Source organism: Castor canadensis, chromosome 10, assembly GCF_047511655.1.
Source record: "Castor canadensis chromosome 10, mCasCan1.hap1v2, whole genome shotgun sequence".
In the NCBI taxonomy this organism is placed as follows: Eukaryota; Metazoa; Chordata; class Mammalia; order Rodentia; family Castoridae; genus Castor; species Castor canadensis.
In genome coordinates, this window is record NC_133395.1 from 2868208 (window position 1) to 2889823 (window position 21616).

The 21616-nt window shown below is 45.4% G+C and overlaps 1 protein-coding gene across 1 annotated transcript in view; it reads left to right on the forward strand.

The window, feature by feature from the left end:
* Positions 1 to 21616, forward strand: part of Col4a1 (collagen type IV alpha 1 chain) — a 126935-nt gene that overhangs the window by 50109 nt on the left and 55210 nt on the right. The window contains exon 2 of the mRNA XM_020165777.2: positions 2197 to 2259. Coding sequence (XP_020021366.1) covers positions 2197 to 2259 — 63 coding nt within the window. The remainder of the gene's footprint in view (positions 1 to 2196; positions 2260 to 21616) is intronic.

Here is a 21616-nt window from a genome sequence, read left to right on the forward strand (position 1 = left end):
GGTGGTAATTGGATTCTGCAGATAATGGAAACTCCTGTGATGTCTGTGAGGATGGAAGATGTTGAGCAAAGTATATGGAGTGGAGATGTGTTTGGAAGGCCGTGGGATAGTGTATCGTCACATGGAGGTTGGCTCTGAACCCTAGAGTGACTTCATACTCCCTCACTTCAGGGCTTTTCTGGTTTGCACATTAACCTAGTTATTGGCTGCTTATTAACCCATAATGAGCCTGGGCATTTACCAGGCAGCTCCAGGTCCCCACCTCTCCCTGGCTGCTCAGGTGACCTACAATGGCCATGCAACCCTTTGTTGGGTCTCCTTTTGGGAGCATCTCCCCTTGTGCTACTGTGCACACTTACACTGTGAGTGGAGTTCACACTGTTGCAGGATTGTCATTTATACTTGTCATTTAAGGTGGACTAAATGAACAGCACCACCACCAAGTAAACAATAGGAAGGGGGCAGCCTGCGCTAGTCCATCAATTCTGAGATGCCCATGTGTTAGTGTTTTGAACAATTCTGAAATTGGGCTATTACCAACAACTGAGGAAACACCATTGTGGAATTTCTACCATCTTTTTTTTCACTGTCTTCGCTGGAACATAACCTAAATCAGCTCAATGCTAGACTTTGGGCTGTGGACAAAGGTTCAGGGTGTCCTGGGGAGACACAGAAGCAAAGAACTATGAGAACCTGTGATGAGCCTCCCAACAGAGGCAGCTGGTCAACGTATCATGGAACCAAAATGGGGATAGCTGTGTCAGATGCATCTGTTGAAGACGTTGTGCATTTTGGACAGTCCTGCTGTACAGGTTAAGGATTTTAACCTGGTCACCAAGACTCAGATTATAGAGCAAAGCTGAACACATGGAGCGATTTAAAGGGTCAGGAGGTTATGAGAGTAGGTGCTGAAATTGCCTGACGTGTGAGTCAGAGAAGGAAAGAGGTCTCCGATCTCTAGATGTTGCTTGGACTGTTGTCAATCGCCCCACTTCCAAAGTATAAAATTAAGAACAGCTTACTGTCTTGAAGGCACTTGTTCAGTTTTAGCTTCATAAAATAAGTATCTCCAGATGTAACTGTTGTATGTAGGAGATTTCCATGGCGATGGAGCTAAAGCTGAGTGTGTTGGTAAAAATACAGGCTTTGCATGAACACAATACTATTAATAGCAAGAAGATATTAACACCCAAGGCAGAATATAAGTATAAGTTTTATTTCAGACATACAGCAGATCAAATAAATTGTTCATCTCACACTCCTTTACTCTCCTTCCACAATACCATGTTTACAATGGTTTAAAATTTGGATTTCTCTAAGGAAATTGAAGCCTGATCTGTTAGTGTGTTGACTGCTTTACGTAAGGGAAGTGGAGTTGGGTTCCAATTTTAACCTTGTCCTAGCATGTTTTGTTAAATCTCCTAATTCAGCTTCCACACCTGTGCAATGTGGATGGGAGGACCTGCCTGGAAGTGATTGTTACACTCTTTAAAGCAGATGATAGCTGACTATGTATGGCACCTGGTGGCATTTGAACACATGCTTGTTCCCTTCCTCTCCAGTTCTTATTGCAAGTTTGGCTTCTTTTCCATACATTTTGATATTAATTTTTAGACATGAACTAAAGGACTTTTTGTTGAGTGTTCTTTAAATGAATATTTAAGCTTTAATTGAAATATCATTTCTTTAAGATTTGGCCCTAAAAATTGGCTCATTCATTTACTCTGTCTCTGCCCAATGTTTTTGACATGACTTTAAGTCCCTGGGAACATGAGAGGGAAAGCATGGAGACCACCTCGGTGAATCCTTGGTCTCCTGTGATTTTGGGCTGAAATTCCTAAATGTCATACTCAGAAGTATGACATTTTCATAGTCTTGCAAACACGAATGGTTGAGTTGAGTTCATTTCCAATGGAAATGGACAAAGGACAGTATAGGTGACATTCTTCTCTTTCTCTACTGAGTAAGGTTTTGATTTGTCATGTTTTAAGGACTGTGGTTCTGTCTGTTTGGTAAGAGAGATGCACCGTAGGAAGTGTGTTGGCCCTGATGGGGTCACCTGCAGGAACCTGGTGTCACTGATCATGCTCAGGGTAACGGGCAGAGCTTCATGAAGATGTTGAAGCTGTGTTAACACAAATCTGGGTCTCATTTTGAACGTGTCCTCCTACTTACACATGTTTTCTTTCCTTGCAGGGTGGTGGTTGTGACAGCTCTGGTTGTGGAAAATGTGACTGCCATGGAGTGAAGGGACAAAAGGTAAGCAGCGAACTTTACCTTACACTTCTTCTTGCATTGGCTCACATGGAAAGCCTTAGAACCTAGTGCATGAACAACAGCTGAATGATCATTCAGTCATGGTAAAGACTTATCATTGTTTTCATCATTTCCCCTGAGCAACACAAGTGAAGCAAAAGCCAGCCTCACCTTATTATACTAGCTGTTCTCCAGAGATTATAATTATTATAATCAATTATCAATGAATGTAGAAAAAAGATTTGGATTCCTTTCTATTTCTTAACTCTGGAGGAACAAGTGTACTGGCAGAAAATGGGTTGACTCCCAACATTCTTTTTGGAATTGATAGATAAAGAAGTAAATTTAGTATTTTTCTGAAAAAAAAAATAGCGTCTATTCAACTTCAGAGCCCTCTATTCAAATTAGTATTTTTAAACAATTTTCATTTATCATACACTTGTCTAGACTTATTTATAAACCTGGTAAGTATTTATCGTCTCCCAAATGTAGTCTTTATTATCTCTGAGCAGCCTCTCCTCCCTTTCATTCAAGAATCCCAGATTCAGATAAAGACAGTATCCCTGGCAGGCAGGCTGTATCTTAGCTGGAGGGGGTGCCTGTCTGGTTTCTATCCACTGGGCTGAGCAGCCTGTGGATGCTGTGTGAGTCACCATGGAAATCAGGTGTGCAGGGAGGGAATCAGGAAGTGCAGGTGCATAACTGGCTGCAACCTGCAGAGGGCAGTGTGCTCGTGGACCATTCCCTGCTTTCCTGTCCCAAGGTGTATTTCAGCCCGTGTGTCAACTTCCATCTCTCTCCTTGACATGCCACACGTTTTATGGGTCACAGATACACATCTGTGAGATTCAGCAAGTTCTGGTTTGCAGAAAATCATTCCGTTTCTCTTAATCTATTTGCTGAAGTCCTAACGGTAGTATTTTTGGAAGTATGCCTGACAGTTGGTGGCCCTGGTATTAGCTGGGCAGTTTCTGGATGAAGGAAGTATGTGAAAACACATCAATAGCTTTTCTTATCAACCATAGTTCACGTTCTTGTCCTACCCTGGAGCTCCCTTGGGATTTTTTCCAGCTCACTGCAATAAGCATTTTCAAGAGTTATTCTGAAGGAGAGGCAAGTGTTTCTCATACCACAAGACTTAGAAAAAATCTGAGCTTTACACATGAGCACACTGAACTAACAAAGAAACCCTTAAAACTCCAGATCAGACCTTGGGAGTTCAACAAAGGCCATAGCATCACCACTGTTTCCCCTGTAACTCTGACAGCATGGGGAATGGGGGGCAGGCAGGGTCAGCGTCTCACTTTGTAGGGGAGCATGATCCATTCCAACCTCTTGCCTGGTTTCACTGCTTTCTTCCTGAACCAGGCAGGGTCCCTGAAGATTAACTCTTCTAGCGTATACACACCTATAAACTTGTACCTTTTTAGCCCCGTTCACTTTAACTTTTACCCCAAAGCCCACCCATCAAAGTATATCACAGTGGACTTAGTAGGGGCTCAGCTTTTGCAGCAGTTTTGACTGCTACCTTCAAAGCTTGTTTCCTGAGTCAGAGAATCAAACACCTCCATAGAGAGTGTCCAAAGGCCTGCAGAGGAAGCTGGCTCAGCCAGCTATCAAGCTGCTTCAGTGCCACTCCAAGAAGGAGTGGGGCTTCACTCATTTTCCTTCAAAGTTACCATGGCGAAGCACTTGCTGTGCTGATCCTGACCAGAGGCCCTGCAGGTTCCCTCTGTGGACAGGAGGCCACGGGAGGCCAGTGCCCAGGTGGAAGTCACTCATTAGGCTGTGACTTCTTTCTCTTCTGTAATGAGGCCTCCCATCCAGCCTCCTCCTGAGACAAATCTGAACCTAGAAAATGGAAAATTCCAGAGCTCGTTTGGGAGGGAAGGTGTAGGACTCTACTCTGTTGCTCACTGGGCTCAGGAAGGCTTCCCACCAGCAATTCAGACACAAGGAATCCAGCACCTCCAGAATGTCTTGGCTTGACACTGGGTCTTCACTATTACCCATGTTGGAATTTTTCTTTTTCTTTTATTATTCTCTAAGGAATACTTAAAATCAAATATCTGCAAGCTATGGGTTAGACTCCTCTCAATATCTGTTTTTAAAAAACTCTAAACATTGAGTGGATTCAGCGTATCTCCTGACATCCCATGCAATTGCTAAGTCACTTTATGCCATATCCTTGTGACAGAAACAGGGGCGTTGTCATGTGGAGCACAGGTCCCATGGCTCACCAGCGCTGAAAGGGACCAAGGGTCTTCCTCTGAATGGCAAGGAAATGGTTTATATCTGCCTCTGGTCTTGGGAGCCCTGTGAAAATGGTTGCTCTCCTGAGCACAGCGGGGTTTCATTCCCCTCACCCCAAAGGAATCATGCTAGGCTGGCACAAAGTGGGAGCAGTTGATCTTTTCTGCTGCTGCACCTTCCACCAGCCTTAGAGCATCGGAGCCCTGGAAATGCTAACCAAGTGTGAAGCAAAGTGGATTAAGGGTTTAGAGGCACAGGAGGTAAATCTGGTACTTGAAATCACAGGTCCACCTCTGAGCTAGTAATGAACGCCTTCAGTTCTTACAGAAGTTGTTTCGATATTCTTAAATGTCTTGCAAATTAAATTCATTTTGATTTGCTGGTTTTGTAAATAGAATGGGGAGAGACATGGCTCAGAGAGGGTTCAGAGAGGGTTAATGTTACCTGGCAAGGACAGAAGGTCAAGGTCTGAGAAATCATTGCTTCTGAGACACATTCTCTGTGCATCCCTTTGAGGAACACTTCGACAATATTATTTACAACCCACCAATACCCCGGGTACGCTGGAATCTCTCCAACATAAATGAGCACATCTCTTGGCTAAGTGCTGCCCTCCATGGAGATACGATCGATGGACAGAATGTCTTATGTTCTCGAGATGTTATGAGTGGATTTTAATGTCATCCATCATTGCTGACTGTGGTTATCAAATAATCGATATAATACCAAGCAGTATGCTCTGAGTTCAGCAGCGAAACTCGTCAGGCTCTTCCTGGACTTCAGTCTTGCTGAATTGTTTGTTTTCCCTCTTGCCTGGAAGGGCACTCCTGGCCTCAAATGTTTTCTCTTAGGTAATGAATTTGGCCTTGCACACAATGGCTTTGTGTCCTCCAGAGATGCATGTGGGAATGCTGTCTACTGAACCTGAGTGGGCTTTGAATGCTGCTCACTCCCAAGAGCCAAGCTAAGCTCTCCTTGTCTTGATAACCTGATTTTCTCAATTGGTGGAGTTGGTGGAGAAGACAGCCCATTCCCAGGCATTGCTCTGCGTGCTTGGAGGTCAACCATTTATGATTTGCTGGACCACAGATTGTACAGGGAGCCTTTCCAATTATTTAACCATGGGAGCCCATGTTTACATAAAGTGATCGCTATATTCTGACCTCACAGAGTCCAAAGAAGGAACTTGGCTTAAACTGGCGGGTAAGACATGTGCCCCTGACAAATTCCAGGAGAAGTGACAAAACAAGTGTGGCCGTTGTCGTGGGAAGAGACTGACCCCTGCGGCATGGAACCACACAGTGACTGGCTAGCTTCCTGGATGAGCCCTGTTCGTGGTCACCAGACCTGGACATAGATAAGGCTCCTGTGTCATACTACCTGTAGTGACCTGTGTATTTCGCTGCGTTAATCACAGTACACTGCACCTGTGGCCAGTTGGTAACTACTGTGGAAAGTCTGACGGTTTCTAATCTAGTAATTCTTGAAAGTCTTAAGTCACAGTCTTGGGACCACAGGGGGTCATAATAAAAGCAGAATGGTCTTTCTACTGAATCATGGCAGCTGCGTGGGCATCTCATCTCTTTTAGAGCACGTTAGCTCTGCTGTTACCCAGGCACTTGCCAAAGATGTGGGAAGTAGTGTTGCTGTCACTGCCCATCACTGTGTAAATCTCAGCCCCCTCCCACATACCTGCTCTCCATGACAGTGACATCGTCCTCACATAGAACAGTCCCGGGTTGCGGTGAAAGCCTTGCAACTGGCACTGCTGACTTTTTGTGTAACGTGAGCCTTATGTGATTTGGAAGGGTTAGAGAAGGCGCCAATCTGGAAGTGATTCTGTTTCTGGCCTGGAAATCTGGGAAGGATTTAGCATAGTTTTAGGGGCTGGGTGTGCACAGGATAGCTTTTCCCCGTGTTAGGCAAATGGCTTATAGTTGGGCCTATCATTGAGTTCCCAGAGAACTCAATGGCACCATCACTGTCATCCCATAGCAGCCTGCACGTCAGCCTCACTCTCTGTGTCTTCACACTGGAAGGAGCCATTGCTCACAGACAACAGGTCTGATTAGGGTGTCGGAGAGACAAAAAGAGGCTGCAGTGTCCTGCCTGTCTGCATTGGCACAGGAGTGGTGCTGAGAGTTTTTTTTTTATAATGGAAGAAACCATCTAGCCCATGGCATCTCAACTTTATTGCTATCAACATTTTGAGTAGGGTAGATTTTTGTCATGACCATCCTGTGCATTGTAAGTTATCTTGCAGCCTCCCTGGTTTCTGCACACGCAATGACAGTAGTGCCTGCTCCATTGTGACAAATAAAAATGTCTCCAGATAATGTTAGGCATCTCTTGGCAAAGAGGAGGGGGCAGAGGGGTGCAGGACTTCCCTGACTTGGGAACCACTGAACCTACCCACTCTCTCATAGCTGCTAAAAGGCAAACAACAACAGGGTCCCAGCGGTAAGCAGGTCACTAATGGGTCTTATTCCTTGCAGTAATCTGGCAAGTATATGTTAATCAGAGAGCCAGCCCAGTTGGACACATGGCTCAGGGTATCCTAGGGTATCAAGCCAACTCCTGTTTCCCTGAATCCGTGGTATATAAGCTGTGCCATGGCTGACAGCCTCTGAGCTTTCCTGTAAGTGGGCAGTAGTGAGAAGATGGCTGGAGGACATCCAAGTGAGAGTGGAGCCTGTTTCCCTGGGCCATAGCTGGTCTCCTAGATCCTAATTCTGAAGGGCATCACCCAGGTTTCCAGTCTGGTTAGGTAGGTAGACCACAGGGAACCACCTTGTGACATGGAGCAAGGCAGATGGTCCTGCATCTGAACCCCTTAGCCACCTGAAAGAGGTTGAGGGGAGTCCTGCTCAGAGTAATAAGCATTCACCTCTCTCAGGAAAGGCCTGGCCCACACAAGCTTGAGGTAAATCCTTAAGGGGAGGGTGTTTGAGGCTTTGCCAAGAGGTGCAGAGACCTACGTCCCCCACTGCAAGCCTTATTCTCCTCTGTTTCCCCTTCCTGTGGAAACTCTTGGCATCTATACTATCCTGTAGCAAATTCAGTGCTCTGGTTAAAAGTCAGTGACTGTCATTGCTGCCCACCCAGGCTGTCAGTATGGGCTCATTGCTTATGGATCCTGAACACAAGTCTAAGGCTGAAGCCACCACGGCTTCCTTCCTCAGCCTCTATGTCTGTCCCCTCTCCAGGCCACCAAGAGCTGAGGGGTGCTTGTCTCTGTCCATCTTGGGAATTGTGACAGTGACCAACTGCGTTTCAGTTGCTCTTGAGGTGGATGCTGTTATAGTGTCTTCCTGTGAAGGACACATGGAGTCGGCAAAGGCATTCTCTGAGAGGAATGCTGTAACTTAACCACGTCTAGTTTAAAAAGACAGTCAAATCTCCTGTGCCATTGTACACTGACGTCTCTCCAGCCATATTGCCAGCGGCGCTGCTGTCTCCTGGGTCAGGAGCCAGGCCTTTGCCTGCCTGTCTTAGAACAGGAAATCCCACAATTCCTGCCACATTCCAGCCATTTTTGTGCTATATCATGATAGCCGTCACTCAACTGGTGATTTTAAGATAAAGGAGAATCCTATGATCTCCTCTGACATCACAAGCAGGGTCTTTTCTTAGCTGTCACTCAGTCATAGGTGGAAGGAAATCCTTTTTGGGACACTGACTGTGTTTTTTGGGTAGTTTTGGAGAATCCAATAATCTTCAATTTAGAAATGTAGTAATTTCATTGATTTTCCTTTTAGTTATACATGGTTAATAAGAATAAATTTGGTCATGATTTCATAATAAGATTAAAAAATGTAGAAATACAGTGGTTTTTTTTAATATCATATTTTACATATGGACCAGTGTGTCTCCATTCCTTATTACTCCTCATATTTGTGTAGTGTAGAATAGAGTTGGATCCTCAGAGACAATCAAAGAGCAAGATTGTCTCCCTATTTGTAACAGAATATTATAAATTTCTTTCCCATAAACTAAACTATATTAAGTATATTGCTTTAAATGTTAAAGGGATCCTAGTTCTTCCCAGATATCTCACACGTTCTTTTTTTTTTTTTTGACGGTATTGGGTAGGGTGCCACTAGGCAGATGCTGTACCACTTGAGCCATTCCTTCAGCTGAAAAGTTACAGAGTTTCAATTCTCTATTTTGTTGTAGAACTCAGAGCTTCACACATAATAACAATAATTAGTTTATTAAACAGTTGCTAGTGAGAGGCATAGCAGATTTGGATTTTAAAATCTAGAGTATTTAAAAAATTCCACTTAGTTTCAAGGTGCGAAACATAAAGTCAAAAAATGCACTAAAAATGCTACTTGTTAAAAAATAAGAGGTCTGCTTAATAAAGATAAGATTAATTTATGCTGATCATATTTGAAATCACTCTTAATATTTTTGAGGCTCATGGAATATTCTTTGTGTTCCTCAGGGTTTTGAACATTCCTGATAGCCAAGTGACATCTTTGGGATGTCAATACGTGTGTTTTGGGATGGGAAGAGGGTTCCAAGGACAGAGGACTTTGGAGAACAAGAGTTCCACATTTGAGGGTTTTGTTTGTTTTTGTGGTACTGAGGATCAAACCCAGGGCCTTGTGCATGGTGGGCAAACACTTAACCACTGAACTGCATCCCCAGTCCACATTTGGTTTTTGCTGCAAGACAGCTCAGAATGCTTCATGGTGGTTCTGCACTCGGAGCCTGCCAGCCTCCACTCCCACCTTGTTCCCTGGAACCGGGAAGAGCCTCCAAGAAGAAATGGTTTGTTGGCTGCAGCCTTGACTCTGGTGTGAGTTCCATGGTCTGCTAGGGAGTGTGTTTCATCAAGTTACTTTGAGTTGCATATTCCAGTGTTGCTGGCAGGGGTGGATGAAAGGTGCTGTACAAAAACACACTTAGGAAGTATCACACATCCGAGATACACACGTGTACATGACATTTAAGAAGCAGCGGTTGTTTTAGAGTCATGATGAACAGGAAGAAAGTTTGCTTGCTAGCCCAGCTCAGGACAGACTCACAGACTGCCTCGGCTGAGACTGCTCGGTTCACAGATGTAGACTGGAAGAACAAAGGCACAGACAAAAGCTCCCAGGACGCAGACTGCTGGATGTCAGAATGTAGCGACACCCAGGGCAGCCTCATTAGCGGTGTTTGTAGCTTTTGGATGCTTTTGGTGGAGGATTCTTGAACTGGGCTCACTGGGAGGTCTTTCTGGAATCATCCCATCCCACTGTAGTCAGCCATGTGATTTTATCATCCACTTCCGGAGTCATTATCCTTAAAATCTAAGCAAACCAGCTTTTTCCCCATATCCAGTGTCCTAACTTTTCCAAACACTGCATGTTCTGTTGCTAACTGCTTTTCCTGACATGTATATACTTACAAGTGCTGTCCAAATTGTCTCCTCCCCTGCCAACTTTGTTAGGCATCGTTACAGGGGACCCTGTGTGAAATGTAGTTCTGGTGTGTAGGGGGCCTCAGCGTGTCTGAGTCCAGTGCTGTGGGGCAATGCCCGCTCGCCCGCAGGCTTCTGCCCATCTTGCTCCTCCCGTGATGGGTTACACGGACAAATGCACACTCTTTTCCTTTTCCATGTTTGTCTGTGTCTTGTTGTGCCAAGATTTGTTCCAGATGTCCCCTATTTCCTACTTCCACAGACTGCACATGAATCATCCTCTGGCAGACTAATCGTGAGAATCAGTGTGGGTTCCCACAATCACCTACTTTTGTCCTTTTTTTCTGACAGTTCTTTGTAAACAAAGAATGTATGCCTGGAGTCTAAGGGGACAAGATCAACAGCTTACCACAGGGAAGCCACTTAAATGGATCCCTGCGAAGTGGGCGTGTCTCGTTCTGCACGCCAGGCCCCTGATTTCTCAGCCATCCCTGGAACACTTCTTTGTGCCCCTGTGAGGGACGGGGGGAGCCTCAGCCCTGGTTTGCAGGGTGTTCGCTTAGTTCCCACTTTCAGTGCAATTTTCCCCTTTTCCATATGCTGCTGAGACCTTCTGCTAGAGGATCGTCCTGACTGTCTACGTCGCTCGATTTGAGATGTTCGTAACTCACCTCTCTCCACACAGCTTGAAAAAGCTCATTTTGTTCCCATGTTCCGAAGGAGTAGTAGGAAATTCAGTGTCTCAAAAGGAGTGTCATGTCCTGTGGCTTTTAAATCCTGTGTGGGGACACTCTGTCATTGGTGAAGCAGGCACAAGCAGTACTTGTCCTATTTGTGGAAAAAAGAATTTTTTTTTTTTTGGTAAATATGATCCCGACAAAACATTGGCTGGCAGGAAAATGGCTTTCTTTTAAAAGGAACAAAATGAGACTGTATGTTTTAATTCAAGATCAAAGACATAACATAAAACAAACCCTGACAAATAAAAAACTGTGCAATTGGATTTTCCTCGTTTGTTGGTAGGATGTCATGAGTGTCCAAAATATGTTTCTAGACAGCACGTAAGTCTGCTAGATAATAATGGAGTGTGGGTGTGGAGAACTGCGCCCTCAAAAATGGTATTAACAGAGCCCTCATCCTTGCAAAGTGGCTGAACACAAAGGGTAATTAAACAGAGGAAGAATTAGTCAGAGTTAATGAGAGAACCAGACCTCTTAGGGGAAGTGGTGCCCCTTTGTTTGATTTTTCCCCTTTGGCAAATCTGTTAAGATGTCAGGTACACTTGAACACCATATCCACTCAGAGGTTAGCCTACCTCCTTGCCACATGGTTTGTAAAATTATAATGCCTGAGCTCAGTTGACCAGATTTCTTCCCTGAAAATTGGCTTGAGAAGCCAATGGTGATTCCTGGCTGATTTTTTAAACCCTGCACTGAAGCCATTCCCAGTTAAATGTCCTTCATAGGGGTTTCCCTTTATTAGTTAAGGTTCTGTCAACCAAGACAACTTAAAGATTTATCTACCAATGGCAGAACAGCCCCTAAAAGCAGGCTGAGCGTGGCGGATGCATGATGACCTCCAGACTGCCTTTCCCCAATTCTCATCAGGTTTGTCCTGACTCGGGGTGGGAATTTTGACACTCCTCTTCCCAAAGGCCAAAGACATGTTTGCATGGATGGGAGCTTGTTTGTCAGAAAGCAGAAGAGATGTCCTGTTACCCTGATGCTGGCACTCCTAGCTTTGATTTGATGTGACCCATGTTTCTTGGGCAAGGTGAGTGACCAGATGACTTTAGTCCTAGACTGTCTGTCCCATCCAAGCTGTCTTCCACAGCACCTTCCTGCTGGCTCAGTCATCTGTAGATGTTGCCATAATTCATCCCCTTGGGCGGTGTGGGTGGTGCATTTGAATTTGTCTCCTCCTGATAAAGACTTGGAATCCCAGAGGGTGGGTCCCTTGCTCTGAGTCCAGCTGCAGAGACCCTTGGTGGAGAGATGCACACTGTTCATTCCTGGTTTCTGGACCACACACAGGGTTGGGAACAGGCTAGTGCAGGCTGTGACCCTGCGGTCTGGGCCTAGAGGGTGTCCTTCCTCCCAGGTTCAGCCTCCTTCTCTGGACATGGGACACACAGTTCTTCCACAAACAATGGCAGAATGGCTCATTGAAGCATCTTGCCTGCCAGGGCAGAAGGAATAACATGGTTGAGCGGACTTCCAGCACAAGCTAATAACAGTCTAGAATGGACTTTGGTGTCTACAGAAGAGCAGTTTTTCACTCATGAATGTTACCTGCTTGTCTCTACTGAGGAATACCATCTTTTGGGCCTTTTTAGTCAAGGGCCCTGATAACATCAGCTGAGGGTTGAAGGTGTGGGTCCCAAGGGGAATTTTACACATCTCACCTCTCTTTTTATAAAAATTCTGCCCTTTATGTTCCTCCCACCACAAGTTCCTCATCCTTTCTCATTGTTAATCCTCCTCCGTTCTTTGCTCACAGGCACAGGTACACCTGGTTTGTCTGATGGCATGCCTTATGTGATTCATGTTCCTCTGTGCCTGTCACAGTGCCTGATTTCTTCTGCTCACACACATACAAACTTAGATACACATGCAGTGCCTACAGACAGATCCACAGACACATAGACACCCGTAGATACATATACACATATCACCTATGCACATCATATAGATGTAGACATACACCACACACATAAACGCATACATGTGCACACACGTGTGCTGACACAAAGTTCTCAAGAAGGCACTCCCCCCACCTAGTTGTCTGACTCTCTCCTGCCCCCTGCTTGGACCTGTGCTCTTTCCCTTTTTCAGGAATTATGGCTCCACTCCCGGGAGCCCATTGTGACTTAATGGGGGGACAGAGGGCAGGAGGATGGGGAGACCAAGGTCGAGGTGGTGAGCCCCAGGGCTGTGGCCAGAGGCACAAGTTTGGGCCAGAGACAATGCAGAGCAGTGCAACCATCAGAAGAGGGGACACGGACCCCAAAATTTTGCATGGCATTAGGGATTTTTCTTCTTTGTCTTAGCCCATTTGGGCTGCTCTAACAAAATGCCTTAGACCCGACGATTTGCCGACAACGGAAATCTATTTCTCATAGTTCTGGATATTGGAAGTCCCAGATCAAGAATTATTTGTGTGGTGAAGGTCCACTTTCCCACAGACTGTCTTACCCCTGTGTCCTCATATAGTGGAGGGGGTCAGGGGACTCTCTGCGGTCCCCCTTCTAACGATGCTGAATTCATCATGACCGAATCACCTCCCAAAGGGCCTACTTCCTCAGACCACCAACTCGAGTGTCAGGACTCTTCAACATTTTACACTTGGGTCCATCCTGGAATGGGGGACTGGCCTGTCCTATAAGGATGGCGACAACAAGGCAGCTGTGTTTGGGTGTCCTTGAGATTGGGTGTGAATCCAGTGACTAAAATCTGAACAAATTTTAGTCATTGTGATTTAACGTTGAGAAAGCTCTGCCCTCTAATGTCCCTTCCAAATCAGAACATCTGTTCTCTGATTTGGGGTCTTCCCTGTAGCTGCCAGAGAGATTTCTGCACTGGGCCAGCACTGGTCTTTCCAGGGCAAAATGATTTTTTTAATCAAAAACGACTGTGGTATGCAGTAAATGTCAGAGGTCAGGGTTAATTGGAAGGGAAGGAAGGTCGGGCCACGGTGGGCGATGACTTAAGTAGCCTTTTCCGCAGTGTCAAATACTTTCTGGGTGATTTATTCTGGGAAAAGAGCACCCGTGATTCAGCAGTATTTAGCAATATTTAGCAATGTTTCTTTTCCAGCCTCTGATGTGGAAATCGAAGTTTCTCCAGCCCAGATGCTGTCCACCCTTCTTCCTCTTTCTCTGTCTTGGAAACTCATATGGTGCCTGAGTAGAGGTGTCATATTTTCCTTGCTATGCTTATCTACCTAGTTTTCTATATTTTATTTCCAAAATCTTTCATTTGGAGGTGGGAAGTGGATGCTAATATTTAAAATAACTTTACTTAAATCCTGTCTGCTTTCCTTAAACAGCTCTCTGATTGTTGTGCGTAACCTAGAGACAATTTTTCAGGTATGTCATTTCTAGGATCTTAGTTTTGAAAAGGGCCAAGAGCTGAAGAGAGAGAGGGAACGGATGGCAGTTGGAGAATTGAGGGGTCATGGCCAGTCGTTCCCTCCTTTCTGTGTCACCTACTAGCCTTTAGCTCTATTCGAACCCACAGGGCATCTGTCACCTGTTTCTCCCCAGCCAAGCCTGTTCATTTACAATGTCTAGAGCACATTTCCTTCAGTGTTCAGTAGCGAGACAGGAGCCAGTGGTAAAGTCGTAAGACAGGTGTGTAGGTAGCTTATGTTTAAAACCTTATTTTACTTGTTCTGTGATGCCTCAAGCCATGTAAGCGACTCAGCAAGTGCAGATGACAATTTAATTTTTAAGGAATTTGCTTGCACAGTGATGGGTGACAACAGGCACGTGCCCCTCTTCCACCTGTCCAGCGTTTGCTTAACTCCTCATATGGGGGCGTTCTACCTCATCACTTAGTATCAGCCCTAGGACATCATTGTGGGTGACTTTATTTGAGAAGCCAAGAGCTTGTCATTTCTTCCTGATTCTCCTATTCTGTGCTGTGCTGTGTCTGAGGATCTGGAGAACAGCCAAGGATACCTGCTGGACTCCCATTGGTTTGCAATTCTGTTTCCATAAAGTGAGCGATTTTAAATCTCAGAGACAGGGAAGGCCACTTCAGGCGGCTTGGCTTACCAGCTTCTTCCTGCCGTAGAAATTGCCTCAGTTGTCCTTAAGACCTGAGACCCTGGAGGCTGGAACACAGGCTGAATGTGGCCTAACCAATCTTATAGTGCACTCTCCCTCGCTCCCTTGCTCTCCCTCTTCAGCATACCTACAACTTGCTCTATCTTCTGATCAATTATCTTTACCTTTCAAGTACCCAATACATGAGAAATGTCATATTTTTATATTGCAAGTCTATCATCTTTTTTTTTTAATGAGAAAGTTGCGCTGCAGTTTGTTTTTGATCTTAGATCCTTGCCAAAGAAGTTGACATTTTAGGCTATTGGCATTGAGTGATTAAGGAAAAAATTGCAGGAAATGATTCTAGAAATTTCACCTTTAAAACAAAATAGGCATAATGAAATTGGCACTAAGAATCTAAATGTGAGCGTAAATTTCACGATTGAGTCAATTCATCTCCACATTATCTTTTGAAAACACGCATGTCAGTCTTGTGACCGATAGGAGGTAGAAAGAGATTTTCAGCTGGAGGAAGTCATTTTCAAGTGTGTGATTATTTGTTGTGTCCTTGTGCACCGGTGATGTTGTATTGGTGAGCAATTGTGTTCTTTCCTTATCTCTTCACTTTTAAAATCAAGATTTTCATCACAAGCAAAACAGAAGTTCAACAGGCACTTCCCTACTTTCCTTGGGAGGTTAAATCTGGTTATTCTGCCCCATTTGCTCACTGCCTTTGACATTCATGAGGTTAGGCCCCTCATGGGCTCTTTGACCTCATAGTTTGCCAAGATTGTGAGGCAAAACTCATTTGTTCCATTTGGCTCTCCTTGAAGCTGTTAATACATTTAGGTTCCATGCACGATACATGGGGTGTTGAAATCACAGCCATGTCCCAGGGAAAAATGGTACCAGTGATAAGATTAGTCATGTCACTTGCCTGAGAGGAAGGGAAGCTGTTTGGAGATACTGAACACATGCGTATGTCAGCTATGTGTGGGCCAGCAAAGGCTCCTGTAGCCCTGAAGGAGAAGAGTTGGTGTGTGGTGGCTTTGCAAACAGTAGGTGACTGACTATTTGATCAAATTCTGATCTGTAGAAGAATGCCACCAAACAGGTGTAGGCATCTTGTCTTACAGATGGTGACAGTGATTTTCAGCGAGCACCAATGGTAGGCTGGAGCCAAGTCGAGAATCTTCTGGTTTCCAGTTAAGATTCTTTCCTGATCCAAGCAGCCAATGAAGTGAGAACGTGGAAAGTGAGATCCCCAGCGCTCTGCTTGCACTGCCCCCCACGTGGGGCACCTGCCTGCATCTTCAAGGCTGAAACCCAGGTTCCTCCTCCTTGGTCACCTTACATCTTGTCTTGGGATCGTCAACATTGTTTTCCCCTATTCACTCCTGAGAATAGTTGGTGCACAGCCACCACAAGGCAGGGGTGCAAGACACTAGGCAAGTCACTAAAGAGGCAGCAGGCTGGAGGCTGCAGGTGTGTCCCTCGTAGGGTGTGAGCAGCCTGGGTTATGCTGCTGGGTAGAGGACACACTGGAGGGCCACAGAGAATGGGGCCAAAAGATGTCTCCTACGGGGCACTGCAAAATCCAAGTTTGATAGAAAATTGTATTTGACACATTTTCTAAGGAAAAAAAAAATAACGAAGGAAGACTGTTTCTTAATTGCCAATGGTAATTGTTTGTCAAGTTTAAACCTGAAGAGTCTCCGGGCTTTTGAATTAGTAGTTGTCACTGTTACCGTTAAAATAGTTCCTTTGTGTTTTTCATGTTTATTGTTATCACAGACAAAAAATTCCCTCCACGGCCCAGATTGTGGCATTTCCTGACTTTTATGTGTCCTAGTTTTGTCCCAAGACTGGCACACCCACATACACTCTCAAGTTCAAGTTAACAACATCCTCTGCTGCATACTTAGGAACTTGTACACTGGCGGGTATTTTTACTATTTTCTGACATCTCGTTAAATCTTGAGACTGTTGGTTTGGAGACAATAAAGATAAACTAACCGTCTTTACGAGCAAAAGATTTATATTTTCTCATCCAAATTCAGAAAGGAGCTAATTTCCTGCTGCCATCTTGTTATCCGTTATCTGTGTTCCTGCAACCTCCATCCTTCCCCAAACCTCTAATGTAAGGCAGGGCACAGAATTTTGGTACATTTCATGGGACTTTTTAAGGCTGTGATTGCACGTGCGGGTTTGTGGAGCACTGAGGCCGGTCATCCCTGTGGTGTCAGCCCAGGTGGGAAGCAGGGTCCTCTTTGAGGATAGCCTTCATTAAAGGAAAATGATTCCACAGGAGCAGGTAGAAAGCTCACTCCAGTAAGCCACCGTGATGGGGCCTGGAGGTGCCCCTTGGATTAGGGCCTTCAGCTGGTGCGCACGCTGTGACAGCTCAGCCCTTCACAGCATTGCTTTAGAGTCTACGTGGAGGCTTGCCTCCTTGGTGTGCGGCTGCTGGTGTCCCCCTGCTCCCCTGGCGTGTCACCTTAGCAAAGCACCCAATGCTAATTAATCCCTGTCACTCTGGAAGGCTTGTCAATTGACTCGCATAAGTTTTACTAAACAAAGGCAAGGGAAACATGGTTTCTATTTTTTGGGATGGTTTGCTCCTGCTCCGGCTCCACACGTGTTCAGGGGCTAACACCCCCGGTGTAAGCCACAGTGACCTGATCGAGACTTTGCTGCAGTGTCCAGCTTGCACAGCCATCCAGGTCCAGAGCCATTTTGTAACGCTCCCATCTGCTCTGCAGCACCTCCATGCCTGGGAAGGCTTTCTGCTTTTAAAGAATTTTTAGGTCTGTAGGTGAAGCTCAGGCAGAAACATTAGTGGCTTTATTTTTGTGACTGCCCATGTTGATAAGTCATCTGTAAGATCACGTTACTACCTTCTTCAGAAGCCATTGAAAATTGGATGGATTTTTTTTTCCTCACAATTGACAAAACCCAGCAGAATGGATTGCATTACCTGAAGTGGAAGTTTTCTGAAAACTTTCCATAGGAGAAAAGTGGGGTGCTTGGTAATGTTTTCTTAGAGACCTCTCTGCTATCATACTTGTGTATCTGATTTTATGTGAGTTTTGAAGGGTCGATTTATCCCAGGGCAGCCATTTAAAAAATCAGATTTTCATTTTGTGAAATCGATGCAAAAAACAAACTGAAAAATATCCATACGCAAGAGAAAGGGGACCAGAGGGAGAGAGGAGGAGGACAGGAGAGAGTTTTGGGGGTGAATATGACCACAGTACATTATATACATGTATGAAAATGCCATAATAAAAATGCCTAACAAAAAAAGAAAAAAGCACAGCTCACATTATTCATAGGATTTCAGCATTTTCCTGTCACTTGATAGTCCCAGTATTCAGGTACCGTTTTCATATTTAATGTTAATTAAGTTTTGAACTCTTAAATTCTTTCCTATAGTGTTCTGTTTCTTAGGCCTTATCAAACTGGTTTATCTGAGGTGCGCCCACACTAATGTGTTCAATATCCCTGAATATCTGTTATTACTACCCATAGTATATTAATATAATGAATATTTAAGAAAGAAAGAAATTGCTTTGGAGCCACTGGGAAGTTTTAATTTGGAAAACAAAAGTGTAGTCAGTGCTCCCTCTGGTGGTGAGAAACCTGTGCTCAGGGTGGCCTTCCTTAGGGAGGCCATTTGAAAGGCCACGCAATAGGGCCTGCGCCGCTGAGAAGCTGGGCAGCTTGCTGCAAGCCCCTTGTGTCTAGAGTTCAACAAGGAGGGGTGTTTATCTGTTCTCCTCTGTGTGTCGAGGGGTTTAGGTGGCCAGGTGAAGGTGGAGGTGGTCACGTGCAGGTGGTACGTGGATAGGAAGTGGCTGAGATGGGGCTGGCCGTGGACAGGGTGAAGGGCTGCTGAATGATGTCTACAGGAAACCATGGAGACACTGGACCTGCACATGGAGCCTGGAGTGTGTGGTCACGGAGCCTAAGGCCAGGAAAATACAAATGTTCCCCAGAACAGACCACCTCTGGCATGCTGTGGCTGGAGGTCACCTGCAGGGGGACCTGACTGAGCTGGACCTATGGCATTGGAGAGACAGGCCCACAGTACTGCCTCGTTTCCCAGCTTGGGAACCTGAGTGCTTCAGGGCAGTGACTAATGGCTTAAGACAGTTGGAAAGTATCTTAGACGGTTCTACCGTGGAGTAGGTGTGGACGAAAGCATTTTAGACTGCTTTCTTGGGAAATGCAAAGGAAGGACCCGTACAGTGACCAGGTCTCTGGTGCAGATTCCTTTGTGTCACTCAGCTCCAATTAGTGAGAAATGCCTGGAACTTCACAAACGACCCTTGGAAATTTTAAAGCTTCATTTTTCCTGCCACTAATATGTCAGCACTCAGTTTCACTAGAATATTTTTACTAGATCAGCGAAGTGAGGCTGTCTGCTTGCAGATGGCTCCAGGGGAAAGTTTTAAATTGTTTATATCAAGACAGCTCTAGGGGCTCTTTTCATTATTCTTGTGTTGAATGATCGTTCTTTAGAAAATATTTTGTGGACTCCTTCTAATTCATTTTCTTGATAAGCTGGAGTCAACCCGGACTTTCACAGATGAGAAAATGTCCACAGTTGTATTTCTTTGCAACAGTTGATCCGGCAGGAATGGTCACTGTGGGGTCCTCCATACCCATCACTCTTGGGTGTGAACACAGCATGTAACTTACAACCACCTTCCTAGTAATGTTGAAATTCGCATTAGGATGCAAGAGCCTAGAACAACACCAGATTCATCGTGGGCTCACGTGATGCTTTGATATAAGGATTTATCTAACAGGAGTCTGGCCTGGATTGGAGCCTAGAGATGGCTCTGTGTCGAGGGCTGTGTCTGTGGGCAGTCAGGCTAGTGAGCCAGCTGCTGGGCAGGATAGGCCTTGTCCCCCACAGGGGCTTTGTCCACAAGGGCTGGGATTCATCTCAGGAATCCTGGGGCTGAGAGTTCAAACCAAAGTGCAGTCCAGACTTATTCCCGGAGAGTCTCTTATAAATTCAGCTCCCATATGTGTAGTCCTGTCCCCTTCCCAAGTCACAGCCAGTGTCGTGGCTGGAAGATTCCAGCATGTCTGGGTCTCCTACTTTTCCTACAAGCCTGGCCATCTAGTGTCCGTCGCCCGGGAGCTCCTGGGAGTTAGAGGGGCAACTCCTGAGGTCCAAAAGCCAGAAGCCAGGCGGGCCATTTGTTTAAACCAATCCCCGTGGCTGAGGAGGGGCAGGTTGAGTCCAGTGGGCTCAGCTGCACAGTGGGTCTAGAGTCTGAAGGTCATGGCCGGGAAGTGATTCTTCCTTTTTTATTTATACCTTTTCATTCTCATCCTTTGTTTTTGGAAAGATGGGACTGTCCTCACAGTCCGGAATAACCTCCCAGGCTTTCTCTCCCTCCCACATCTACACCCATGTACTTCATTGTCACTACACAAAGATTTCTGTCAGGGCTTGAGAGAGAAATGAGAGTGTGAGAAGGAGAAAGTCTTGCAGCAATGCTTTGTGGGTGTGATTGCTTTTCTCTTTCCTACTTTAATATTAATTTGGGTTTTCTTTTTTTTTGGTTATTGTTTTTGGGACAAGGTCTCACTATGTAGCTCAGGCTAACGTGAAACTCACTATCCTCCTGCCTCAGCCTTCTGAGGGCTGGAATTACAAGCATCAGTCACCATGCCTGGCTAATCTTACATCTTCGAATACAAGAAGTAACTAATGATGTACACAGCACTTAGGTGAGATTACCTACACTGTTCAATTTAATTCGTCAGGGGGATGTGGTGTACTTTTAGTTAACAGACACATGTTCTTTGAAGAAACTGGTCTGTCTCATACAGCAAGGAGAGATTGTACTTTGTTCCTAAAAGGAAGCTCTTAGGAAAATGAACCCTTCGTGTCCCAGCTGTGCGTGTCCTGGCCCCTCTCCCTGCAGCACTGCAGCATTTCTGTCACAGTGTCAACCTCATGGCAAGGACAGAGCTCCCAGTGGAGTCTTGTCACGGAGTTTTTCCATGATCCCATGACACAGAGTGAAGCCTGCCCCCACCCCTTTCCCAGCAGTATTGCATTTCAGAAATGGTCCTACAGATGCTTGATGGTGGCTGGGCTCAAGGAATTGGACTTGTGGAAGTTTTGGCTCAGTGCCATGGTCACCCATGGGCTGTTACCCTCCATCCCAAATCACTTTCCTACCGTGGAGCGCCTGGTGAGCTCTGGCTCCAAATGCAAGCACGTTTTATTCCTTGGCTGTGTGCAGCCTTACTTGGAAATTGACATCTTAAGGTACTAGATGACAGAAGGACACAGCTGACTGAGGATCATTTCCAGGCTGCTTCTTCAGCCCGGAGCACAAGCGTTAACCAGGCTCTAATGGTGCCCAAAGGTCTGAGCCTGGGATCGCATTGTGCCCGGGGTTTTACTCCAGGATAGTTTCTAAGATGTGCACCCGGAGTCACTCTGCATGCCACGTGTCATACCATGCTGTTGGCTGGTTCCTCGTCCACTCACCAGTTTTTAATGCCTAACACTGACTGAATAAGTCAGTACCTTGTCTTTGAAGAACGACTGGTAGAGGGAGGGGATGAACTGCACGTCTCTCTAATCAGCACCGTTCATTTTATGTGTTCTGCTTTCTTTGAATGGACCCAGCTCACGGAGATCCTTACATCCCTCAGTTGGTCCATGTGTGTAATTTCCAACCCTAGGCTCTGCTGACATTTTGGCATGTGCTGTGGTCCCATGTGAAGACCCCATGATCCTATTACTTTAAGTGAAAAGTCAATTAAAATTTGATTTATGCATACGGATGCCATGTTTTTTCTAGGTGGGTGTTTGTGTTCACCTCAGTTTATTGTTGATCGTAATTATCCCCAGATTTTAAAACTTGGTACTATTTCAACTTCAGCTCTCCTGG